At 37.7% G+C, this 22022-nt stretch overlaps 1 protein-coding gene across 1 annotated transcript in view; it reads left to right on the top strand.

Moving 5' to 3' along the window:
* The window catches only part of CDH7 (cadherin 7), a 126710-nt gene extending 107867 nt beyond the window's left edge, over window positions 1-18843 (top strand). Inside the window, exons 8-11 of the mRNA XM_068993594.1 lie at window positions 2-123; window positions 988-1105; window positions 4193-4444; window positions 18350-18843. Coding sequence (XP_068849695.1) covers window positions 2-123; window positions 988-1105; window positions 4193-4444; window positions 18350-18843 — 986 coding nt within the window. The remainder of the gene's footprint in view (window position 1; window positions 124-987; window positions 1106-4192; window positions 4445-18349) is intronic.
* Window positions 18844-22022: the final 3179 nt, after the last annotated feature.

The raw sequence follows: 22022 nt of genomic DNA, 5'->3' as shown, positions 1-22022 counted from the left end.
GAGAATCCATCTCAGGTGGGAAGAGGCTACGTAGCAATCACTATCCTTGACATCAATGACAACGCCCCTGAGTTTGCCATGGACTATGAGACCACTGTTTGTGAAAACGCCCAGCCAGGCCAGGTAAGAGGCTTCAGAATACCAGCCTCCTCATTAATGATTTCTTTAAAAATTCCCAGCGATAGTTGCTTTTGATATCCTGCCAGCTTTAAGATGAAATATCATCAGCATGTTTCAGCAAAACTAACACTTTGATGTATAGCATAAACTAATATTAAAGGAACTTTCAAATTCTGGTTTAATTGGGATGATGAAAAAATTCCTCCAGAAGAAAGGTAAGCATTGTAAAAGCTATGGTAGATGTTAAGCACTTAGGCTTTTTTAAAGAGACATATAGCATTGAAGCTCGATTGGGCCATTTCCCACATTACACAGCGGGGCTTACATACTTTGAAGTTCCACAAATTTAGTGGAGTGTAGCCTCCTTGTGGTTTGGTCTGCTTATCCATATTGTCAGTGTCTTGTGATGTCTGATAAGGTATAATCGGTTGGTACAGCTTATTTCTGAGGTTCACAAAAGTCAGTTCAAATACGAATTTTGAAAAGAACATGATTTGATTTTCAGAGCCCTTTTTAGGTTGCATTCATGTCAGTATGTGTGTTAGTCACTCAGTCGTGTCTGACTTTTTGCGATTCCGTGGATTATAGCCCATCCGACTTCTCTGTTCATGGGGTTTTCCAGGCGAGAATACTGGAGTGGGTTGCCATTTCCTTCTCCAGGGGATCTTCCCCAAACCCAGGTCTCCCACATTGCGGGCAGATTCTTTACCATCTTAGCCACCAGGGAAGTCCTCATTTCAGTACACCTGACCCTTCCCCAGCTCATTGCACAGGATGGTATTTATCATTAGTGTTAAGCTGCTCTATTCTCTGCTCAAAACACAGAGCGCACGGCATGCTGTCCTGTTTTACATTATCTGTTCCTAGGTTATCCAGAAAGTCAGTGCTGTCGATAAAGACGAGCCAGCCAATGGCCACCAGTTTTATTTCAGCTTAACAACTGATGCAACAAACAACCACAACTTTTCACTGAAAGACAACAAAGGTAAGGTTGAACTATTGTCACCAGAGGAGGCAACAGGTAGGAGCTTTCTAAACAAGAGAGCTTTTTCTCACTCAGGAATGCTGATGGGGATTTTTTTTTTTTTCTTTCTTTCTTTCTCATAACAGCAAGGACATTAATTAAAGGGAAATGAGCCCCTCAAGTAATTTTTATCTATGGATTTTCTGTCATGAAGAAACTGCTACTTAAATCATTTTAGGCCTAAATCCAAAGAGGGGAGATGACGGATTCATCTCTGTCCCTTCTTTCTGGCTATTTGCTTCCTTATTTGTATACAAAGCTCTTTATTGAGAGTATCTAATCAGTTGAGGGTCAGCTAAATGCCTTAGTAAGGATTATATTACCTAGGCATAACTTAAGACATTAGGAAAGTAATTGGACTGAACACATTTCAACCTACATAACCTTTGACGTAGTATTTTCAGTGTCAACATCAGTTACTGTTTCATTTTTAGAATAAAAGTAATCCATGGAAATATACTCTTGATGCAAAGAAATACAGAATTTAAAAGGAATAACGAATTCCCTGTCATTCCAGATCTCATTTCTCTGCTTCAAAGAAAAGCAGTTTTATAAAGGTCATTATAGAAACATTTTTCAAATATATGTAGCTAGTTTCTGGTTTTGCTCAATTATATAAACACACACACACACTCTTATAGCCATACAGATAGTGTATTTAGTCACTAAGTTGTGTCTGATTCTTACGTGATCCCATGGACTGTAGCCCGCCAGGCTCCTCTGTCCATGTAATTTTCCAGGCAAGAATACTGGAGTGGGTTGCTATTTCCTTCTCCAATAGATAGTATATAGACAATCATAAAAACTTTTCAAGGAAGTATGAGAACTTGCTATTTATCATCTAACTTTGATGTGTGTGTATGTGTGTGTGTGTGTGTGTGTGTGTGTGTAAACAGAGAGAGAAGATTATCAAAAGTTCAAAGTGTTAGTCGCTCAGTTGTGTCCAATTCTTTGCAACCACATGGACTATAGCCTGTTAGACTTCGCTGTTCATGGGACTCTCCAGGCAAGAATACTGGACTGGATTGCCATTTCCTCCTCCAGGGGATATTCCCAACCCAGGGATTGAACCCAGGTCTCTCACATTACAGGCAGATTCTTTTCCTGTCTGAGCCACCAGAGAGGAATATATACCCCAACAATACAGAAAATGTAATTTTTCAGGTTTAATATGTGAATCAAGTTTCAGAAAAACCAAATGTAGAATGTGTTAGTCCAATCTGACTTAGTAAAAAGACTTGCTTTCAGACAGTGGATATTGCAAGTGCTTATACCTGAAGCCGCCAACTATTTTACTGGAGAAAATTCAGCTTTGGCCTCAAAAATTCTATCTGAAAATAATATTTTTTCTGATGCTACTCTCTGCTTAATGAGGATAGTGTCTTTTCCCGTTAGCAACATAAAAGGAAGCACATTCTTTGTGTGGGTAATCCCAGACTCTCTGCCTTCATCATAGTTGGAAAAGACCATTCTTAGCGCTTGCACAAAGGGGAGTTTAGAGGGTCTTGAATATTCCCCCCACATGTCATCAGCCAGTACCACCATGATTGTTGCACCAACACAGAACTAAAATGGTTGGATTTTCCAGAAATTCATCCAGCCACACACTTTAAAGGTTTTCCCAAGTCAAGCCCTTGCTTGTGGGAATCCTGGAGGAAAACATAAGGACCAGGAAGAAGGAACAGCTGTTCCTATGTTGGCTTCCGTTTTAGGGGTTACATAGAGAACACGGTGAACTTATGATCTCTTTCCCAATCATAGGAACATTACTATAAATTTAAAAATCACATATCAGATATTGGACATTTTAGCATATACTCCCCAATTTGTTGTATGTGTATGTGTGTGTGTGTTATTTGATGCCAGGCATGTTAGATTACAAATCTGCAACTTTGAAAAACCTTTGTATATCAAGTCATAAATATGTATAACATCTGATCAGTTGGGAGGCAGACTAGAGGTGTGTGTGTGTGTTGTTACAGAAACATGTTGAACATAATACCCTTAAACTCCATGTGTAGTTTTTAAATGAACCCTCTTGAATTCATACATTTTAAAATAAAAGATTTGTTTATATAGAAACCTACCAGCTGAACACCAAACACTTTTCTTCTTGCTACATTTGTAATTCCAGTCTCATGAGTGCATGCTCTTCTGGGCTGTTAGAGATAGTAGATGTCAGCTGACTCTTTGATTAGAGTATTGTTAATTCTTTGATAACACTGTATATTAAACCACAATAGATAAAACTATGGTCCTGGCGTTCCTTCTTTTCCATTGTATTTTAATTAATTGCTATAAATTTTAAAATCACAGAAATTCCTTTATTAATTAAGGTAAGGTAACTGAACAAATTGTGAGCAGATTAAAAAAAAGTCTATTTCTGATATAGAAATTAAAGCTATATCATACAGCTATGTCATTCAGACTTACCACTGTTAAAAGTTTCATAGTAACTAATTGTTAAGATGAAATAAAATATTGAATATAAATTAATTTCAAATGGCCTAATTTATGACTGATAAAATGTTTATATACATGATGTTTTGGTAATGCTATGGCCCGTAAAGATTTTTAAAAATTATATAACATTCTTCTTTTGAATATCTTTGCATACTCTTTTTAATTAAAACAAAAGCGGCTTATTTTACTTCTTTCTGTATTGGGCTTGGAAATTGTCAAAGGATGGATTGAAAATTTCACCTATCTCTCCAATGACATTGCAAAAATATTTAACCTGTTAATTTTTATTATCCTTTCTATAAGCATATGGTTTGAAATTTAAGATTGTAAAAATTATATCTAGTATACACTTTTTAATATGATAAATGATGTATAAACAGTTTTCTGTTCAGTTTTACTTTATAACTGTTTCTTTGGTCATAACCATGTAGCACGATATAAGTTTTTAAAAATATATCCAAATGAACCAGTATTTGGAAATATGACTCAAAAGAAGCTAAGGGGAGTGACTAAGTCAGATGAAGTTTGGTAAGACAGGATCCATCAGAAATCTTGTATTCTATATGTTTGCTTTCTTCACCCTAGACAACACAGCCTCAATTCTCACCAGGAGAAATGGTTTCCGGAGACAGGAGCAGTCTGTCTATTACCTGCCAATCTTCATCGTGGACAGCGGGTCGCCTTCACTCAGCAGCACCAACACCCTCACCATCCGCGTCTGTGACTGTGATGCAGACGGGGTTGCCCAGACCTGCAACGCCGAGGCCTACGTCCTTCCTGCCGGTCTCAGCACAGGAGCCCTGATCGCGATTCTAGCCTGTGTTTTGACCTTACTGGGTAGGTACCATTTGTGATGCTTTTTCTGTAAGAGCAGTCACAACTGCCAGTGGTCAGAATTTTTCATACATTCTGAGACTACATGCAGATATTCTAACCCATGGTATTTGGCTCACAGAGGAATGACCATCGGCCACACTTTCCAGTGATATGTTTAAAACTGAAATTGTCAATTTTTATTTTGTAAACATCAGTGAAGATAAATGGCTTCTGTTTAAAATGTTTGTTTTTTTTAAGATTTAAAAAAACATTTACTGTATGCTCCAGCCTATTTGTTTTAGAGTTCAGGAGTCTCTATTAGACTAGAGAGAATCTTTTCTATGTTATTTTGATAATATGCTTATTTTAGAAACCATGGCCTTCAGTGGAATCTAATACTTAACTTCTTAAGATGTGAACATTCTTTATGTTAGTCTGTATTCTTGCCTGTGTGTTTGAAATACATCATAATTTTTTTTAAAAGACCAATGAATAAGAGGGCATAAAAAAAGACATGATGACTTTACATCCTGCCTGTTTTCAGAAAAGATTTAAACTGCATTTTATTATTTGCAAAGCTTAAAAGATTGCAATTTCAGCAATGCAAAATTTCCCAAGAAGAATTTACATATGTAATTGTACTTTTCCATGATTACTTTATTATGTGGTTAAGCTTGATTTATAACTCATATTAGAATTCCAGTTTTATAAGAGATTATGCAGCATCCTTTTGAAAATTGGAAGGTGTCCAACATGGGCATTGGGTAATGGGTTTATTCCTTTACATTCTGTGAAGGCAAAGTATAGTTTCCTACAGCGAGGACAGTAAGCATTTAATATTGCATCTGAGCCTGTACTCTTGTGTTTCCTTGGGGTTTAATATAATTTGTAAATTCATTTATAGTTTTGTAAAAGCAGAATTTAGCAATGAGAATCATAATTGTATGATATTTAAAAGCAAGATTTATGAAGTTAGGTAAAACCTAGCTTTTATGCCTGCCTCCAACATGTACTATGAGTTTGAGCAAGCTCTGGGAGTTGGTGATAGACAGGGAAGCCTGGCGTGCTGCATTCCATGGGGTCGCAAAGAGTCGGACACAATTGAGTGACTCAACTGGTTGATTGAAAATATACGAGCTCTTCACCAGGGGGAGCATTAGTTCTTCTAAGGCTAGCTTCTTAATCTCAAAGGAGAAAATAATATAGGTAAACTCATAAGGCTGTTGTGAAAATTAAATGATAATTCATGTGCCAACCATCTAGTGAGCATTCAGTAAATTTTAAGTATAATTGATAAAGCAAGTTCTCAACCTATTAACCAAGGTAAGACCTAATTACTAATATACTGTGGAAATAATCTCATGAAAATGGAAGTTATTACCTTCAGCTAACCAAATCTAGAAGGCCATTAGCTATTTTTTTCATATAGCTTCATACAGATGGCCAAAACTTAGAAATTCATTAGAAATGGCAAGTAATCCCCAATTAAAGTCTGAATATACTGTAAAGAACTAGAGTCAGTTTTGAAAAAGTTTGGACCATTGCAAACTGCTTATTATTTCTTACCAGATTTCAAAACATGTTAATAAGAGGTAATTTGTATATTTATTTTATAGTCGCTGGATAACCTAGAAGATAAATACTTTCCTTCGTGTGTGTGTGTTTAATTTTATTGGAGTATTGTTTTTTTGACTTACAATGTTACAGGTGTATAACAAAGCGAATCAGTTTTTACATCTATCTATGTCCATTCTTTTTCAAATTCTTTTCCCATATAGCTTATTACAGAATACTGAGTGGAATTCCCTGTGCTATACAGTAGGTTCTCCTTGGTTCTTTCTTTTATCAGTTCAGTTCAGTCGCTCAGTCATGTCCGACTCTTTGAGACCCATGAATTGCAACACGCCAGGCCTCCCTGTCCATCACCAACTCCCGGAGTTCACTCAGACTCACGTCCATCGAGTCAGTGATGCCATCCAGCCATCTCATCCTCTGTCGTCCCCTTCTCCTCCTGCCCCCAATCCCTCCCAGCATCAGAGTCTTTTCCAATGAGTCAACTCTTCACATCAGGTGGCCAAAGTACTAGAGTTTCAGCTTTCGCATCATTCCTTCCAAAGAAATCCCAGGGCTGATCTCCTTCAGAATGGACTGGTTGGATCTCCTTGCAGTCCACGGGACTCCCAAGAGTCTTTATAGTGTGTATATATTAATCCCAATCTCCTATTTTATCCCTTATCCCTGTGTTTCTCCTTTGGTAATCATAAGTTTGATTTTGAGATCTGTAAGTCTGTTTTATAAACAAGTTCATTTGCATCATTTTAAAATTAGATTCCACATGTAAGTGCTTTTACTTGATATTTGTCTGACTTACTTTCATGCTCCTCTTGGCCATCTGTATGTCGTCTTTGGAGACATGTCTATTTAGATCTGCCTATTTTTTGACTGAGCTGTTTGGAGATTAAATCCCTTGTTAGTTGCTTATATTTATATTAAGTTATATGCATTTATATTAATTTTTGTTCTTTCCCGATGTGGATCCTTAGGTCCAAGAAACTCAAGTTCTATAACATCCCTTCTAGCTCTGGTTCTTCAGACACAACGGAGATTAGTTAGACTCGCCCACCTTTAGTTTTTAGAAGGCATTTGTGGAAATCACAGTCCACTTCATGAAATTAGTGCTCTTCCAGTGTGTCCAGGTTGGGCAGCTGGATGTTTAGGTTTCATGCTTCTTTTCACTTTTCTTCCCTGAAAAGACCTTAACAGTATTTTTCTCTGCTCTTAACTGTGGAGACCATTCATGATTTAGTACAAAAAGAAAATATTTTCCTGGCTTTATAAATGATAGTAGTACTTAAGTAGAAATATTAAATTGCAAAGAAAAAAATGAGAGTATGTAAAAGATGAATCCGCATTGTGATCTGTAAAGATAAAACATAATAACATAGCAGACTTAGTGATGATAACAGGCAGATTCCAGTGGCTAACTTAGAGTAGCAGCTGTGTTCCTCTTTCAAACAAGTGCAAACATACTAAAAAAAGAATCACATTGAATGAGATGGTACTAAGTGCTAGACATTAGCTATCATTCATAGTTCAGTTGGTAAAGAATCTGCCTGCAATGCAAGAGACCCAGGTTTGATTCCTGGGTGAGGAAGATTCCCTGAAGAAGGGAACAGCAACCCACTCCAGTATTCTTGCCTGGAGAATCCCATGGACAGAGGACCCTGGAAGGCTACAGTCCATGGGATCACAAGAATTGGACATAACTGAGCAACTCAGCCACCACCATGCCTACATTTTGCATGAGAGAAGTCTTTATTAGAGGAGACATGCACAACATTATAAGGTGTCAGAGCTAAGACCTAAACACAGCCCAGACTTCCTTGGGGATGTCCTTTATAAGGTATTTTTCCATAAGTATTTTCTAGTTTGAAATGCCTGTGTGCCTCTGGGAACCACCTGTTGATCTGTATATATGGCAGGTCTATCTTAGATTTTTTCACCCAGTGGCTTTAGGACTTCTTTGGTGAACTCTGTCCAATTTAAAGTGTCCTCCACTTACACAATCCTAAATGTGTTCTCTCAAGCCTGGGAGTATGTTAAATGTGAGCTTATTCTTCATGGCAACCAAAATACACTAGGTGTCTTTAGGCTTAAAATAGTCATTGTACTTAGGTCAGTTTTTCTGTCTCACATGAGCCTTAAATGAAATAATTCTAACTCACATATTTAATAGAGAGGAACATTAATGATACTCATTTTAGGGAAAGGAAAGATCAATTTCAGTTGCAATTAAACTTCTTCCTGTCGTGAGGCATGGAAAGCAGTATCTTGTGTATGCAGATGATTTGCAAATCTCTGGTTTGTATCTTAAACAGAACTAGAGAGGTACAGTCATTGTTCTGTCAGACTGCTGACATGAGAAGTCTGAAATTATCATACACTGAACAATCTTCCTGCGTCCCTGCCTCTTCTCTTGATTTGGTCCCTACTTGTGTGTTTTTTGAGTGGAATTGGTCAGCCTGCACTCTTCTGTCCCATCCTCTGTAGCCAGTCAGCCCCTAAGTGCTGTTAATTTCACTTTGATTCTTGAATCTGTGTCTTTCGCTCCCTTAATACTCTATCTGATTTTGGCCAGGGTCCATCTTTCCCCTCCTGAATTAATGGCAGTTTCCCAGTCTCTATCAGCTCCAATCTAACGGAAACACAGAGAGAGTAAGCTTTTTAAAAGCAAATGTGATTGCAACACTCCCAGCTTGAAATTTCTGTGGCTCCCCATTGCCTACAGACTAGAATCACCTTCTTTCTATGACCTGACTGCTCCTTTTCAGGTGAACCTTCTCTCTCTCCACTCACAAGTGTACTTCAGTCAGATTGCAGAGTAGCACTTTGTCAGACTCATCCTGCTTTGTTTTTTATCTCTTCTTAAAAGCTTTGATCTTTTGCTTGGAATACCTCTCCCAGAATCCAACAAGTAGTAACTCCTTTTTGTGTTCGGCGCTTAACCTCCTTTGCTCCTGAGTCCAAGTGGGGTGCTGTTCCTAAGGTGGCAAAACAATCTTAAAGCATCTTTCCTGGCTGATTAATCCAAACCAGATTGTCTACTCATCTATCTTGTCTGGTGGACCCCTGCTTTTGGAGGCAATGACTGAGCAGTATTTCATCATTGTATATATGGAACATCTCAGAAAATCATGATTTGACATAGACAAGGCATATATCATACATGATACTAAATGAATCCGTGAGTGTTTGGGTATACTCAGCAGTAGAAAAGAACATTTGATTTTTGTCATTATCCCTAACTTGTATTTCTGTTGGACCTGAATATTCCCATTTCAAGATATTCTACAGTTTTAGGCCTTTATTTGAGCTCCAGCCTAAAGAGAAAAAAAATATATATATATTATTGTAGTAGAGATTTCAAAGAAGCTTTGCTAAAATGCAGTTTAAATTTCAGTTAAAAATGCTATATTTGATATCTGAATCATACACTTGGATTTTATTAATTACAGCTCTTTATTCTTTGTGAGTATAAGTAATAGGTGACTCTGCCTAGGCTGTGCGTATGCGTATGCATGCAAGCTCAGTTGTGTCCAACTTTGCGACCCCATGGACTGTAGCCCACCAGGTTCCTCTGTCCTTGGGATTCTCCAGGCAAGAATACTGGAGTGGGTTGCCATTTCCTCCTCCAGGCGATATTCCTGACCCAGGAGAACCCGTGTCTCCTGTATTGGCAGGCGAATTCTTTCCCACTGAGCTACCTGGGAAGTGTGGGTTCATAAGTGCAAATCCAAACTTGGGCCCTCTTTTACTGGGAATCTGCACATATCTGATTACACAGCATGTAGATCCAGACAAAGTGGGAAGCTGACTTCTCTCATCCTTTCCATCTTTTCTTAGGTGTCATTTCCAATGACATCTCTCTGTGATCACAGCCTGACTTCACTAGTAGCCCTGTATTTTTTCTGTCATTTCACTTTTTAAAACAAATTATTTCATTGCTTGAAATATCTCAGAAGCATTAAATATACTTAAATAAAATCCAGATGTTCCTCACAGCCCACAAAGCAAGGCACCTTCTGACACCTGCTCATGTCTCGATGACATTAGACTGCCTGATCCCTCCCTCACTCAGCAGGGAGAACCACGTGGCCTTTCTTTCCATGAGCTTCAAATGTGCCACCCTGTTCCTGAGACCTTCTTCCAGCTTCCTCTACCTGTTGGATTCTTACTATTCTTAGTGCCCCAGTTCAGTATTACCTTGAAAGAGGGAATGTCGTGATTAAATTAGGTGTTCCTCATGCCCACAGTTTGTTATTACAAAACCTGTTTCCTTTGTAGTGGGTATCATAGTTGGTAAATATTTATCATGCTCACATATAAAAAAACATTGAAAGTAATGACCTTAATCTCTCCCTTTTGTAAAACCATTTTGTTCTCAAAGCCTAGCACAGGGCACCCAGGAGGAAAAATATTTTGGGGTGAACTGGTGAACAGTACTTATTGCATTCTACTTATGTTACTGCATTTGTGTTATATTTTATGCTTTTCATGGATAGGCCCAGTATCTGTTATTCCACTAAATGGAAGAGAGTAGATAATCAGACACATGAACTAAATTAACTAGGGGTTATCAAAATCATATGCGTGTGAAGAGTAAAGTGTATGTTTCTTTTTGTGCATCAGTTATATGATGCAAATTTTAGCAAGACCAAAGAAATAGGAACTGGAGTGTATAAGAATTTATTACAGAAATTCAGAAAAATGACATTTTAAATAAAATCAGATAGTGCTTACTTTATGTAGCACTATTTAAGTATGGTGCAAACATAAATTCACTTAATTTTCATAAAGTTACTGTGAAGTACTTTCTTTCAATATTATCTCCATTTTGGAGAGAAGGAAACTTGAAGTAGGGGGAGGCAGAAGTTATTAAAAAGCTAAGTTCTGCTTGCCCACTGATGTGAATAATTATTTATACTTAATTACTGAACTTGTATTCTGATTATGCTAATAACAATTTTTCATTTAGGTTGTTTTTCACTTATACGTAATAGAGTAATTGTAGTGTGATAGCTGTTTCACTATTCAATGTGTCATTTGGTAATTAAATCCCCTACTATAACCATAAGACCATATGCAATTACGATTTTTCTGGTATTTTCAAATCTTTTGTTTAAATCGACTGTCCAGAAGAAACACATGTGAATCACGTGTGTAATTTTAACTTTTCAAGGGAACCTCATAAGAAAAAATAGTTTTTAAAGTGAAATAAATGCTAACAACATATTAAAGCAGTATGAATAAACTATTGTAACCTTAAGATGTAATCAGTTATTATTATATTTTACTTAAAAATTGTCTTTAACATCACATGTACATTTTACACTTAGAGCAGTCTGAAATAGTAATAGCCGCATCTCAAATGCTCATTCACCACCTGTGGCTTCCGCATTGAGTAGTGAAGATTTAGACAGCCTTTTATGTCTAATACATTCTGAATGTTTATAAAGACATAGAGCAAATAATATTTCTTGGTGAAGGCTGGCTCATCCATCACCTCTTACCTTACTGTCATCTCTTCTGTGAGGCATTCTCTGAGCATCCTGGCTAAATGTTCCCATCCATATATTCTTAGCATATGTTATAATGCTCTGTAACTATTGCATTTACAATAATTGCTTTTTCTTATTTAAGTTATTGAACTTAATGGCAAGAGCTATCTGCATATCACCATAGTACCTTACCTGTTTGTCAATTTAACAAACATTTATTGAATTCATACTGTCAAGTATTGTTCTTTGTGCTTTAGGTATATCTGTGTGGAATAGCATCACTGCCCTTCTAGGGCTTATAGCTTTGGAAAATCTGTGCTCTGTAAAAAATATTGTTGAATTAAATGATACTCAGACATTTACTTTTTGGAAGTAGTCTATAAACAATGGGGTACACTTAAGAAAGTGATAGTTAACTGGTTTACATATGCACCTTAAAAATCCTTTACAGATCTTTAAGGATGAGGAAAACTGACTGGAAGGTAATTTACATGACTGTGGTTTAAAATTAGCACCAGACTGAACGCTTAAAATATGTTAATACATGAATGGAAAAAGTTATTCTTTAATAGAAGTAACCTTATTTAGAAGTTAGTACCATTTTGTGTCCATCAGATTACATCTGCAGAATTCTATCAAGTTCTGGGTAAATAATTATGTTGTTAGCCTGTGGGAAGTGGGTTAGAAAAGTAGGACCAAAATACTGCCATGGTGATGTAGTAAAAACCATGTTCCAGGTTAAATGTCTAGATGTGTATCTGACACACACCACAGTGAAGGTTGGAAAAAGAGTTCACTGAACGGAGACTTAGGGAGTTTGGGATGGACATGTGTGCACAGCCGTATTTAAAATAGATCACCAACAAGGACCTACCGTAGAGCACAAGGAACTCTGCTCAATGTTCTGGGGCAGCCTGGATGGGAAAAGGGCTTGGGGGAGAATGAATACATGTATACGTATGGCTGAGTCCCTTCGCTATTCACCTGAACTATCACAGCATTGTTAATCAGCTATACCCCAATACAAAAAAAAAATAATTTAGAAAAAGAAGAGTTCACTAACTTACAGTGTGAACTTCTAAATTTTTCTACATCTTTCCTTCCACTTCTCTCGAGTTTGAGAGACTGGTACTCTCCCGGTCTGCCTGCTTCTTGGCATCCATGCACGCCTGTATTTTCTTACAGCGAGTCGCATGACGATTTGTACTATATTTATATGTGTATATATAGCCTCCACAGTGAGCTGCTGGGATGTGGGAATCACTTTTGCTATATTTGGCCCGTACCCAGCACTATTTCCTACACACTGGGATACTCGGAAAATGTTGAATCGAATGTTAGGAAACTGAATTCTACAATCAGAAATGTAGGTCAACATTATGCATTTTCTGCTCTAAGAGTGTTCCAACTTCTTTTCTCACGTCTACTCTTCCCTGCCTTGTTAGTCTAACCAGAATGACTTTTCTTCTAAAAACAAATCTGATCGTACTGTGCTCTCCTTAACCCTTGCTAGTGCCTATGTCTCCTGGCTTCCCTCCCATGTCTCTCTTTACTCTTCACCCATGTCGGTCTCACACTTTTGTTCACTGGTTGTACCCAGAATACTCTTCCGTCTCACCTCTTGACCCTCAGGCTTCAGTTATCCTCAGTTACTTCTGCTTCTGATCTGTTTCCCCTAATAGGTTAATATATGCTTGCTGGTGGTGGTGGAATCACTAAGCTGTGTCCAACTGCTGCAACCCTGTGAATGGTAGCCTGCCAGGCTCCTCTGTACATAGGGTTTCCCAGGCAAGAATACTGGAGTGGGTAGCCATTTCCTTCTCCAGGGAATCTTGGCAACGTAGGGATCGAACCTGGGTCTCCTGCATTACCAGGCAGATTCTCTCCCAGCTGAGCCACGAGGAAGCTCTGATATATCCTTGTAAGACCATGTTTTCCTCTTTTGGAATAATTATCACTGTTTTTCTTTTACATACAGTTGTCTTTATTTGATGAATATTTGTCCACCCCATTTAATTCTAAGGACTTCCCTGGTGGCGCAAACGGTAAAGCATCTGCTTACAATGCAGGAGACCGGGGTTCCATCCCTGGGTCAGGAAGATCCTCTGGAGAAGGAAATGGCAACCCACTCCAGTATTCTTGCCTGGAAAATCCCACGGATGGAGGAGCCTGGTGGACTGCAGTCCATGTGGTTGCAAAGAGTCGGACACGACTGAATGACTTCACTTTCACTTTAATTCTAAGTTCCATGAGGAAATGTGTGTTTACCTGTATGTGCAACATTGTATAAGTATACCAAAGTCATGTACTAAATGGTTAACTCATATTTGTGAAGTGGATATATAAATTCACGAGCACGCACAATACATGGGCATGTCTAGGCTCCAACTAGGCCTAAATCTTTTGTCTCCACTCAGACGTATAGCCCATATGACAGAAAGACATGTGATAAAACATTTTAAAATATATAATCTTGTGCTTACTTAGGCAGAAAATATTCCTTTGAAGAGCAGTTAATACTTGTTCTGCGTACAGGTTAAAAATTATTTTTTATACATGCTCAAGTAGTTAGAAATTAATATTCTCCCAAGTCATTGAAATGTTAAACTGTCTAACCTTCTAAAAGACCTCACATTTATTCTCAGCCCCAGGCAAGATTGGGAAATAAAACAAACTTCATAAGATATTAATATCCTAAATGGGTATTGTCCCCATGGGCTGATGCACCCATGGGTTCTCAGGTTTCACTTTTCCGAAACACTGTAATTGAAGGTCAGAAGGCACGTACATTGGTAGCTTGAAACTACATTTACAACAGAGCATACTAAATAATTGTGAGATGTAGATAATATATGACAAGATCCATTGTACTTATGTGAAAGAAAGAGAATTGAGAATTTTGAAATGTCTTGTCTTAAGATACTGACTTAAATGAAAATAACATCTAATTCTCACATCTAATTCGACCCTTCTTCATACCCTCATTACTCCTACGCCATCACTTCCTCCATCCTTCTGTGCTCAACTGAACATTTGCTCCATCCCAGCGGCCCAGTTTTTGCTCTTCGCTTTGTGTGGCATATTTCTTATTTTCACCTGCTTCCACCTGTCTACCCATCACAATTCTTTGGCTACTCACCTTTCCTTTCTGTGTCTTAACTCGGTTTGACTTCTTAATGAGAAGTCTTTGTTGGTTAAACTTTCTGCTGCTATTCTACTTTTATTTCTAGCAGACCATATACAAAAGTTTCAGAAACTAAAGTATATAAATCTAAATTTCCTGATGTGTCCTTCTGGGTTCTAGCAACTCTTACCTGAGTTCTCAGCTTTTATCTCTATTACCTTCTATGAAGTTCTAAGCTCACAGCATGAGAGAAAGTGCAAAGGCTTTGAAGACAGATGGGAGTACCACTCAACCCAGATAATTATGTTGACCACAGAGAGATTATTTTGTGTTTGAGATAACCTGCCAATGGGAAAAGACTTACTCCAGAGAATTACTGGGAAGGTCAGCTGATATTCTGCATTCAGACCATCATCTTACTTTACTGCTTTTTTTCTCTCCCATGTCATCTTTAGGCATAGGTCTTGCCATAAACTTGATATGCCTTCTACTTTCCTTATTACCCAACTTCATTCTTGGTTTTCCCTCAGGGGAGAAACACAACATCTTCACTTGCTGTGTTCACAGAATTTTGCATGAATGTTCTTGTAGGTCACATGATAACTATGAACATGTCTCTGTTGGACAACAGCAAGTCCCTGGCCTGCTGCTCATCTCCCTACATGATTCCCAAATTTCTTTGATCTCCTTAGTCCCCGCTGTGAGCACACAAGTTGGCTATAACTATCGTATATGGCTAGGTTTAGATTAACTGACTTGCCCAAGTAGTAACTACTGGACAAATATCATGCAGCTGATATCAGGAAAGAATGGACTTTTATCAAAGGCCTGCTTGACATCTAAGCTATATGTTAATTTTCAAGTTTCATATCAGAATGTTACAGCAGAAACGTATCAGTCTTTTGTAAACATGTTTTTGCTGTAGCATTCTGGCATGGAGCTTGAAAACTAAAAGGCTTTGGAGTGGTGGACGTGATAATTTTCAGAAGACAAAAAGGGACAGGGTTGGGAATCCACTTAGCAAAGAGGGTAGACACATAGCAGAGTATTTGTGGGAATAGACAGGAAATGAATGATGCCTCATTCATTTCAAAACCATGGGTTTTGGAATTACACATCTGCTACTTTGATGAAGCCAGTTGAAAATATTCAAGTGTAGTAAATAAGATGAAAGAAAGATGAAGAGAAAAGCATTTATGTGCCATGGCAACAGGAGAAAGTGGGCAGAAAGCTCAGAAATGTATATCAGTTCCTAAACTGTAGGTTGCAGATAAAGCGTGTGGGGAGGCAATAGCCCAGGGTCAAATAGGAAAGGAAATAAAAAAGTGCTGCAATAAACAGTGGGCTTCCCCCTATTTCTAAAGATCCCCAATAAAATTATTTTGGTCAGTCACATTCCTACTGATGATGGAAAGCAAATAGCAGACACATGCCTAAGAAAGCATATGCTTTTCATTGATGGTAACAAAAAGGTTTAAAATTAATTCATGTTAGGTTTTGCTTTTTAAAACAAATTGAGGTGAAGGCTGGAATATGCTTCACCCCTACTCATTACCTTTAATTATTCCAAATTACTTTGATGTCTTTCTTAGTTTTTATATTTTTGTTCTCAAATGTGTTCTTAATGCCAAAGAAAAACCTTAAAGGGCATTTTAAATATAAACTTCTTTTTAAACTGCTGAGAGTAATATACCTCAAACAGTAATCCACTCAGTATATATTTTGGGACTTCAAGACCCTCCAGGAAAACAGTTCTCGTGATTAAAAATTGTTAAAAGGATATCTTATTTGTAGCCAAAGATAATTCACTGATTTTCACTAATGATTATATATTTTTGAATTCTATAATTCAAGAATACCTTTCTACTTCATTTTAATTTGTAGGCCATGAAATCTAATATGTTCCCAAGTCAACCAGCATTCAGTAACTTGTAGCCAGAGCAGAGCAGAACAGTCATCATCTTATCTGTGTATAGAGTTGTCTAACTGTATCTGTGGGGATGTGATTCCCAAAGTCAAGAATGCTCAAGTCCTTTATGTAAAATGGTGTAATATTTACATATCACCCATGTACATCTTTCCCTATACTTCAGATCATCTCTAACACCCAATACAATGTAAACATTATGTCAGTAGTAGTTGCAAATTCAATGTAAATGTTGTATAAATCATAGCCTAAGTGAAGCAAATTCCAGTTTACTCTTTGGAACTTCCTGAAATTGAAAAACAAAAAAAAGGTTCAATCCAAGTTTGGTTGAATCTTTGGATGTGGAACCTGCCGATCCAGAAGGCCAACTGTATTTATTAAGAGGCACAAAAGTGCATATTCAGCTCGAGAAAAGCGAGGTAGATGATCTTATTTGCAAAGGTTGCAAAGGAGAGAGAGGCACGGATGTAGACTAGAAATGTATGGACATCAAGGGGGGAAAGGAGGATAGGATGAATTGGGACTGGCGTATACACTGCTGATACTATGTATGCTGCTGCTGCTAAGTCGCTTCAGTCGTGTCCGACTCTGTGTGACCCCATAGACGAGAGCCCACCAGGCTCCCCTGTCCCTGGGATTCTCCAGGCAAGAATACTGGAGTGAGTTGCCATTTCCTTCTCCAATGCATGAAAGTGAAATCGCTCAGTTGTGTCCGACTCCTAGGGACCCCATGGACTGCAGCCTACCAGGCTTCTCCGTCCATGGGATTTTTCAGGCAAGAGTGCTGTAGTGGGTTGCCATTGCCTTCTCCAGATACTATGTATAAAATGGATTAATTGGCAGGAACCTACTGTATAGCACATGGAACTCTGCTCAATGCTCTGGGTTGACTGAAATAGGAAGGAAATCCAGAAAAGACCAGATATATGTATATGGCTGATTCACTTTGCTATACAGCAGAAACTAGCACAACATTGTACAGTGACTAAACTCCAATAAAAATTAACTTACAAAAAGTGTATTCAGTTTATTTAACAGTATAGCCAGTGTAGTTGTCTCTGTTTTCCAGTGCAAACATCAGCTTTATTATGTATGTTTTGGTAGAAGAAAAACTCCTAACATTAAAGAAATGATTGATTTCTTCCATCAATCTTTGACTACTGCTAAAACCTTACAACCTGTAGGCATACCTGTAGGCATAAAACGTTAAAAACCCAGTTCAGTGTTTCATTCTGAAAGTGGGACTCTATTAGAGGGAAGCTTTTAATGTTTGTATAGGATCTGACATACTGGATTTTATTGAACAGCTGAGTTTCCTAGACAAGTACTAGGCATTTCTTCAAAGAACCCAGCTAAATGCTATAATCCCTTCCCTCAGAAATGGCAGTTGTTAAATTAGACCCCAAACGTTTATGAATGTCGCTTTGCCTTTCCAGCAATTAAAGAGTTCCAAAAAAAAAAAAAAAAAAAAAGTCCCTTTGTGTTTCATGGCTTTGAAATTATTATGTTAATCCTGAGCTGGTCCTCCCATCTGCTCTGTCAAATGCTTTGGAGGTTACATTCAAGGGGGTGGCATCAGTTCTGAACAGGTGTGGGAAAGGGTTTCTTGATGTATAAAAAGTGTTTGATATTAAAGGCGTTTTAGCAATTTGAGCGTATCTACTGCTGCGAGTTCCCGCGTTGAGTAGGCAGCCCATTCATTTCCCTTTAAAGGACAAAAACACCTGAAATCAACCCCAGAGACCCACTTTCCCCAGGATGGAGGGGGAAGCTGGTGAGTTGACTGAAACTGTCCCTTTGCTGTCTCCTTGTCGTAGTGCTGATCCTCCTGATCGTCACCATGAGAAGACGGAAAAAAGAGCCCCTGATTTTCGACGAAGAGAGAGACATCAGAGAAAACATCGTCCGATACGACGACGAGGGTGGGGGAGAGGAAGACACGGAAGCCTTTGACATGGCTGCGCTGAGAAACCTCAACGTCATGAGAGACACCAAGACCCGGAGGGATGTGACCCCGGAAATCCAGTTCTTGAGTCGACCGACTTTTAAAAGCATCCCGGATAATGTCATTTTCCGGGAATTTATTTGGGAGAGACTGAAAGAAGCCGACGTGGATCCCTGCGCCCCGCCTTACGATTCCTTGCAGACGTACGCCTTCGAGGGGAATGGCTCGGTGGCGGAATCGCTCAGCTCCCTAGATTCCATCAGCTCAAACTCTGATCAGAATTATGACTACCTTAGTGACTGGGGACCGCGTTTTAAACGCCTCGCAGACATGTACGGAACCGGCCAGGAGAGCTTGTACTCATAGCCCTGGAGACCTTCGTTTGAAAGGTACTGAAGGAAAAGTAAAGGCAAAAGAAAAAAGAAAAAAACAGCAACACAAACAACTGACGTACAGAACACAAGAACTCCGCTTGCTAAAGGGAAATGGTTGTAAATATTCCTCCATTTTTAACTGTTTAGGTTTCTGCCTTGGTGAAGCAAATCTTCATTAGACTTGTCCAAGGGACTGCACTGACCACAGACTCTGAGCATTTGAAGGATTTTTTGATTAAAAAAAAAAAAAAGAAATGCTCAGTGGTTTGTGAATAGACAGCAACTCTCAGATACCTGCAAAGGCACCCAGCCTTCTGAGTGAGTAGTGCAGTGATGGTATCGGCAGTGAGGCGAGTTAAACACCATATGCCAGGAAAAAGTCCTGGAACTTCTTGCATATCAAAACTCGGGACAAATTTAATTTACAGTGATGCTTTCGGCTTGCTAGATTAGAGCATCCAGCAGAATTTTATTGCTGTGGGTTAGCAAATATATTTTATTTCGCAGTATAAAAATTCTCAGAAAATCCTTCCCAGTTCAATACAAGCCAATAAAATTTGGTTTAAGGCAACATAAACCATTGTTTAGCAGATAAATCCAGAAGTGTTCCAAATAAGCAACAGGTAAATCATTCTTAAAGTTGGCAGTGTTTTTGAGATGCTTGTGTAGGTATGAAAAAAAGTTGCTGTCTATTCTTTGCCTTTTTTTTTTTTTTTATTATCTCTTCTGATTTGTACAGGAGACTACCTTCTCTTTTTTTATTTGACACATGGTGTTATATTTATTTTGGAGCTCCAGACTCCACTCAATTCAGGTCCATCTTCCTGCCTTGGAATATTAAGCTCATCAGAACATGTTGATTTTTTTCCACTCTGAACTACATGAAGGAAATGAAGCATAGAAATAGAAAGAAAGAAAAAAATAAAGTTGAGCAATTGAGCCCTTACTACTGTTCACATCTCAGAGAGGAACACAGCTACAAGGACATAGAAGTTGTCTGTCTGAGCCATTAGAATTTAGAGAACATTGGAAGGAAGTGTATTATAGAAGGAAGATTTCAGAGAGAATTGAGATTTTCTTTGATGCAAGATTTATTTTTCAAGGTAACAAGTTCTAGAAGTTCCAAAAACTTTTGAGAATTTGTTTTCCCCTCCTCCTTTGCTATAAAAATATGGACAGATTTTTTTAAATATATCTTAAACAATGTAATGTTATAAATTTCAAAATCCATCTTTCAGTTCTGATGCAAATATGTTCCTCAAGAATTATCCAAACAGTGTATACTTTCTGTACCAGTTTAGATGTGCCAAAGTGAGCAGAGGAAATTCAAGTAATCACATGTGTTTGAGAAAAAGAATTTTATGATGAAAATGTTATTTCTACCTAACATTATTTTCTAGGTTAATACCAGTTTAATGTGAATATAGTCAAGTAAGAATGATTTTTTTTTTTTTACCTTTTAAAAAGGGTTTGTTGATGGGTTCCTAATAAATCTACAGATAGTGGACATTGTATAGGAAATTGTGTTTCTAAAAGTGCTTTCTGAAAGACAAACACTGGAACCAGAGTATCAGTATTTTGATTACATGAGGAGAAACTCTGTAGGATTCTGTAAAATTGCAGCCCACCTTTAGAAATGAAGTATGTGAAAGTGGCCTTCAGCTTCATCAAAATAAATAATTCAATAAATAAGATTATCTGTAAACAGTTCTTTCATTTGAATAGCTTTATAGACATTGTTTCATGACTAGACATGCTTCTTGCTGTATTAATACACATATGCATATGAAAAAACAATTTTATAACAGAGTAAAGGATACTGTTCATGACTTTTAATCACATATGTCTCTCAGATTACAAAAGTAAAGCATAGTACATTCACCCAAGTCCATAAAATCAGAGTGCAGTGCAGGAATAATATAGGTGTTAAGTCAGCAAGGTGCTGAGAACACGATTGTGTAATAATCCCCTTGTTGTCCTCAAGAAATTAAAATAGTACATTTGGATTATGATGCCACAGCTGCTGATTGTTGCATAAATGGAAGTTTGAATGTATTTTAGAAAAGGAACATCACACCATTCACCTTGCTTTCTCTCCTTTTAAAGTATATATATTTTCTTTTTTCATAAAAAAATTTCATATTTGACAGTAAATGATTGGGGGGGGAGGCTTTAATTTAAATAAAGATTTGAAATTCTTGCATATACTCAATTGCCATTTTCTGTGTGAAAGATGATAATAATACAGTATTGAACTTGATTCATTGGTGTTTAAAAGAAATCTTGAGATGGCTGCAAGTACGTCCCTAATAGAGATGGAGTTTATAAGTATTCTAGCTAAGCTTCTTTTAATGATGGTGAGTGTTATTTTAGTTCTCTTTTTCTCTTCTGAAATCTAGGGTTATATGTGTTTATCTGACATCCTGGAGAGAGAGGCTCTGTTGTAAACCCAGAGAGTAGTCGATGAACAAAAATCAGTGTTAGAGCTAGTTACAGAATTCTCCAAAAGTGTCTAAATAAATACCTATTAAATCAGCTAACCACTAAAATTCAGTGGTGGACTAGTGCCAGCTCAGAACAACTCCTAAGCACCTTACTTCTTTCTTTCCGATTCTGCTTCTAGTGATAATATCTTTGTAGGTCAGCCATGGTGGTTATAGTTAGACCTTCACGTAAATCAGCAAACACTACCTTTTTTTCTTTTTTTTTTGAGAACTGTTAATAGTGGGTAGCTGTTTACTAACACGTCACTGCTTACTTTATAAAAGGAAATCCCCTAGTTGTAAATACAGTATGAATGAATAGAATATCAAATAATGACATGAGAGCAATATGTGCCCTGTTCTACTACTAAATACAGATTCATGTAGTCGTGACTCCTAGTATCAGATCCTTGGAGCTACAGGTGGAAAAGGAGGGGACCCGCTTCATATGGGATGCAGAAAACGATTGAGAAGTCAACTTTACATATTTTCCATTAGTCCCTGTGGGGGCACCATTAGAAACTGAAGGTATACAAAGTAATGCATATTTTGGACAATTCTGTTTCTTAAAATTAATTGCATTTAACTTGTTACCTTCCAACTCAAAGAAATAAACTCAGGCCTCTACTCTAGATTGTTACTCTTGCATAATGTTAAGTCAGCGTAAAGAACAGGAAAACTAAACCTT

The sequence above is a fragment of the Capricornis sumatraensis genome, chromosome 21, assembly GCF_032405125.1.
Source record: "Capricornis sumatraensis isolate serow.1 chromosome 21, serow.2, whole genome shotgun sequence".
Classification (NCBI taxonomy): Eukaryota; Metazoa; Chordata; class Mammalia; order Artiodactyla; family Bovidae; genus Capricornis; species Capricornis sumatraensis.
Note: the sequence above shows the minus strand (reverse complement) of the source record. Positions and strands in the feature narration are given on the sequence as shown.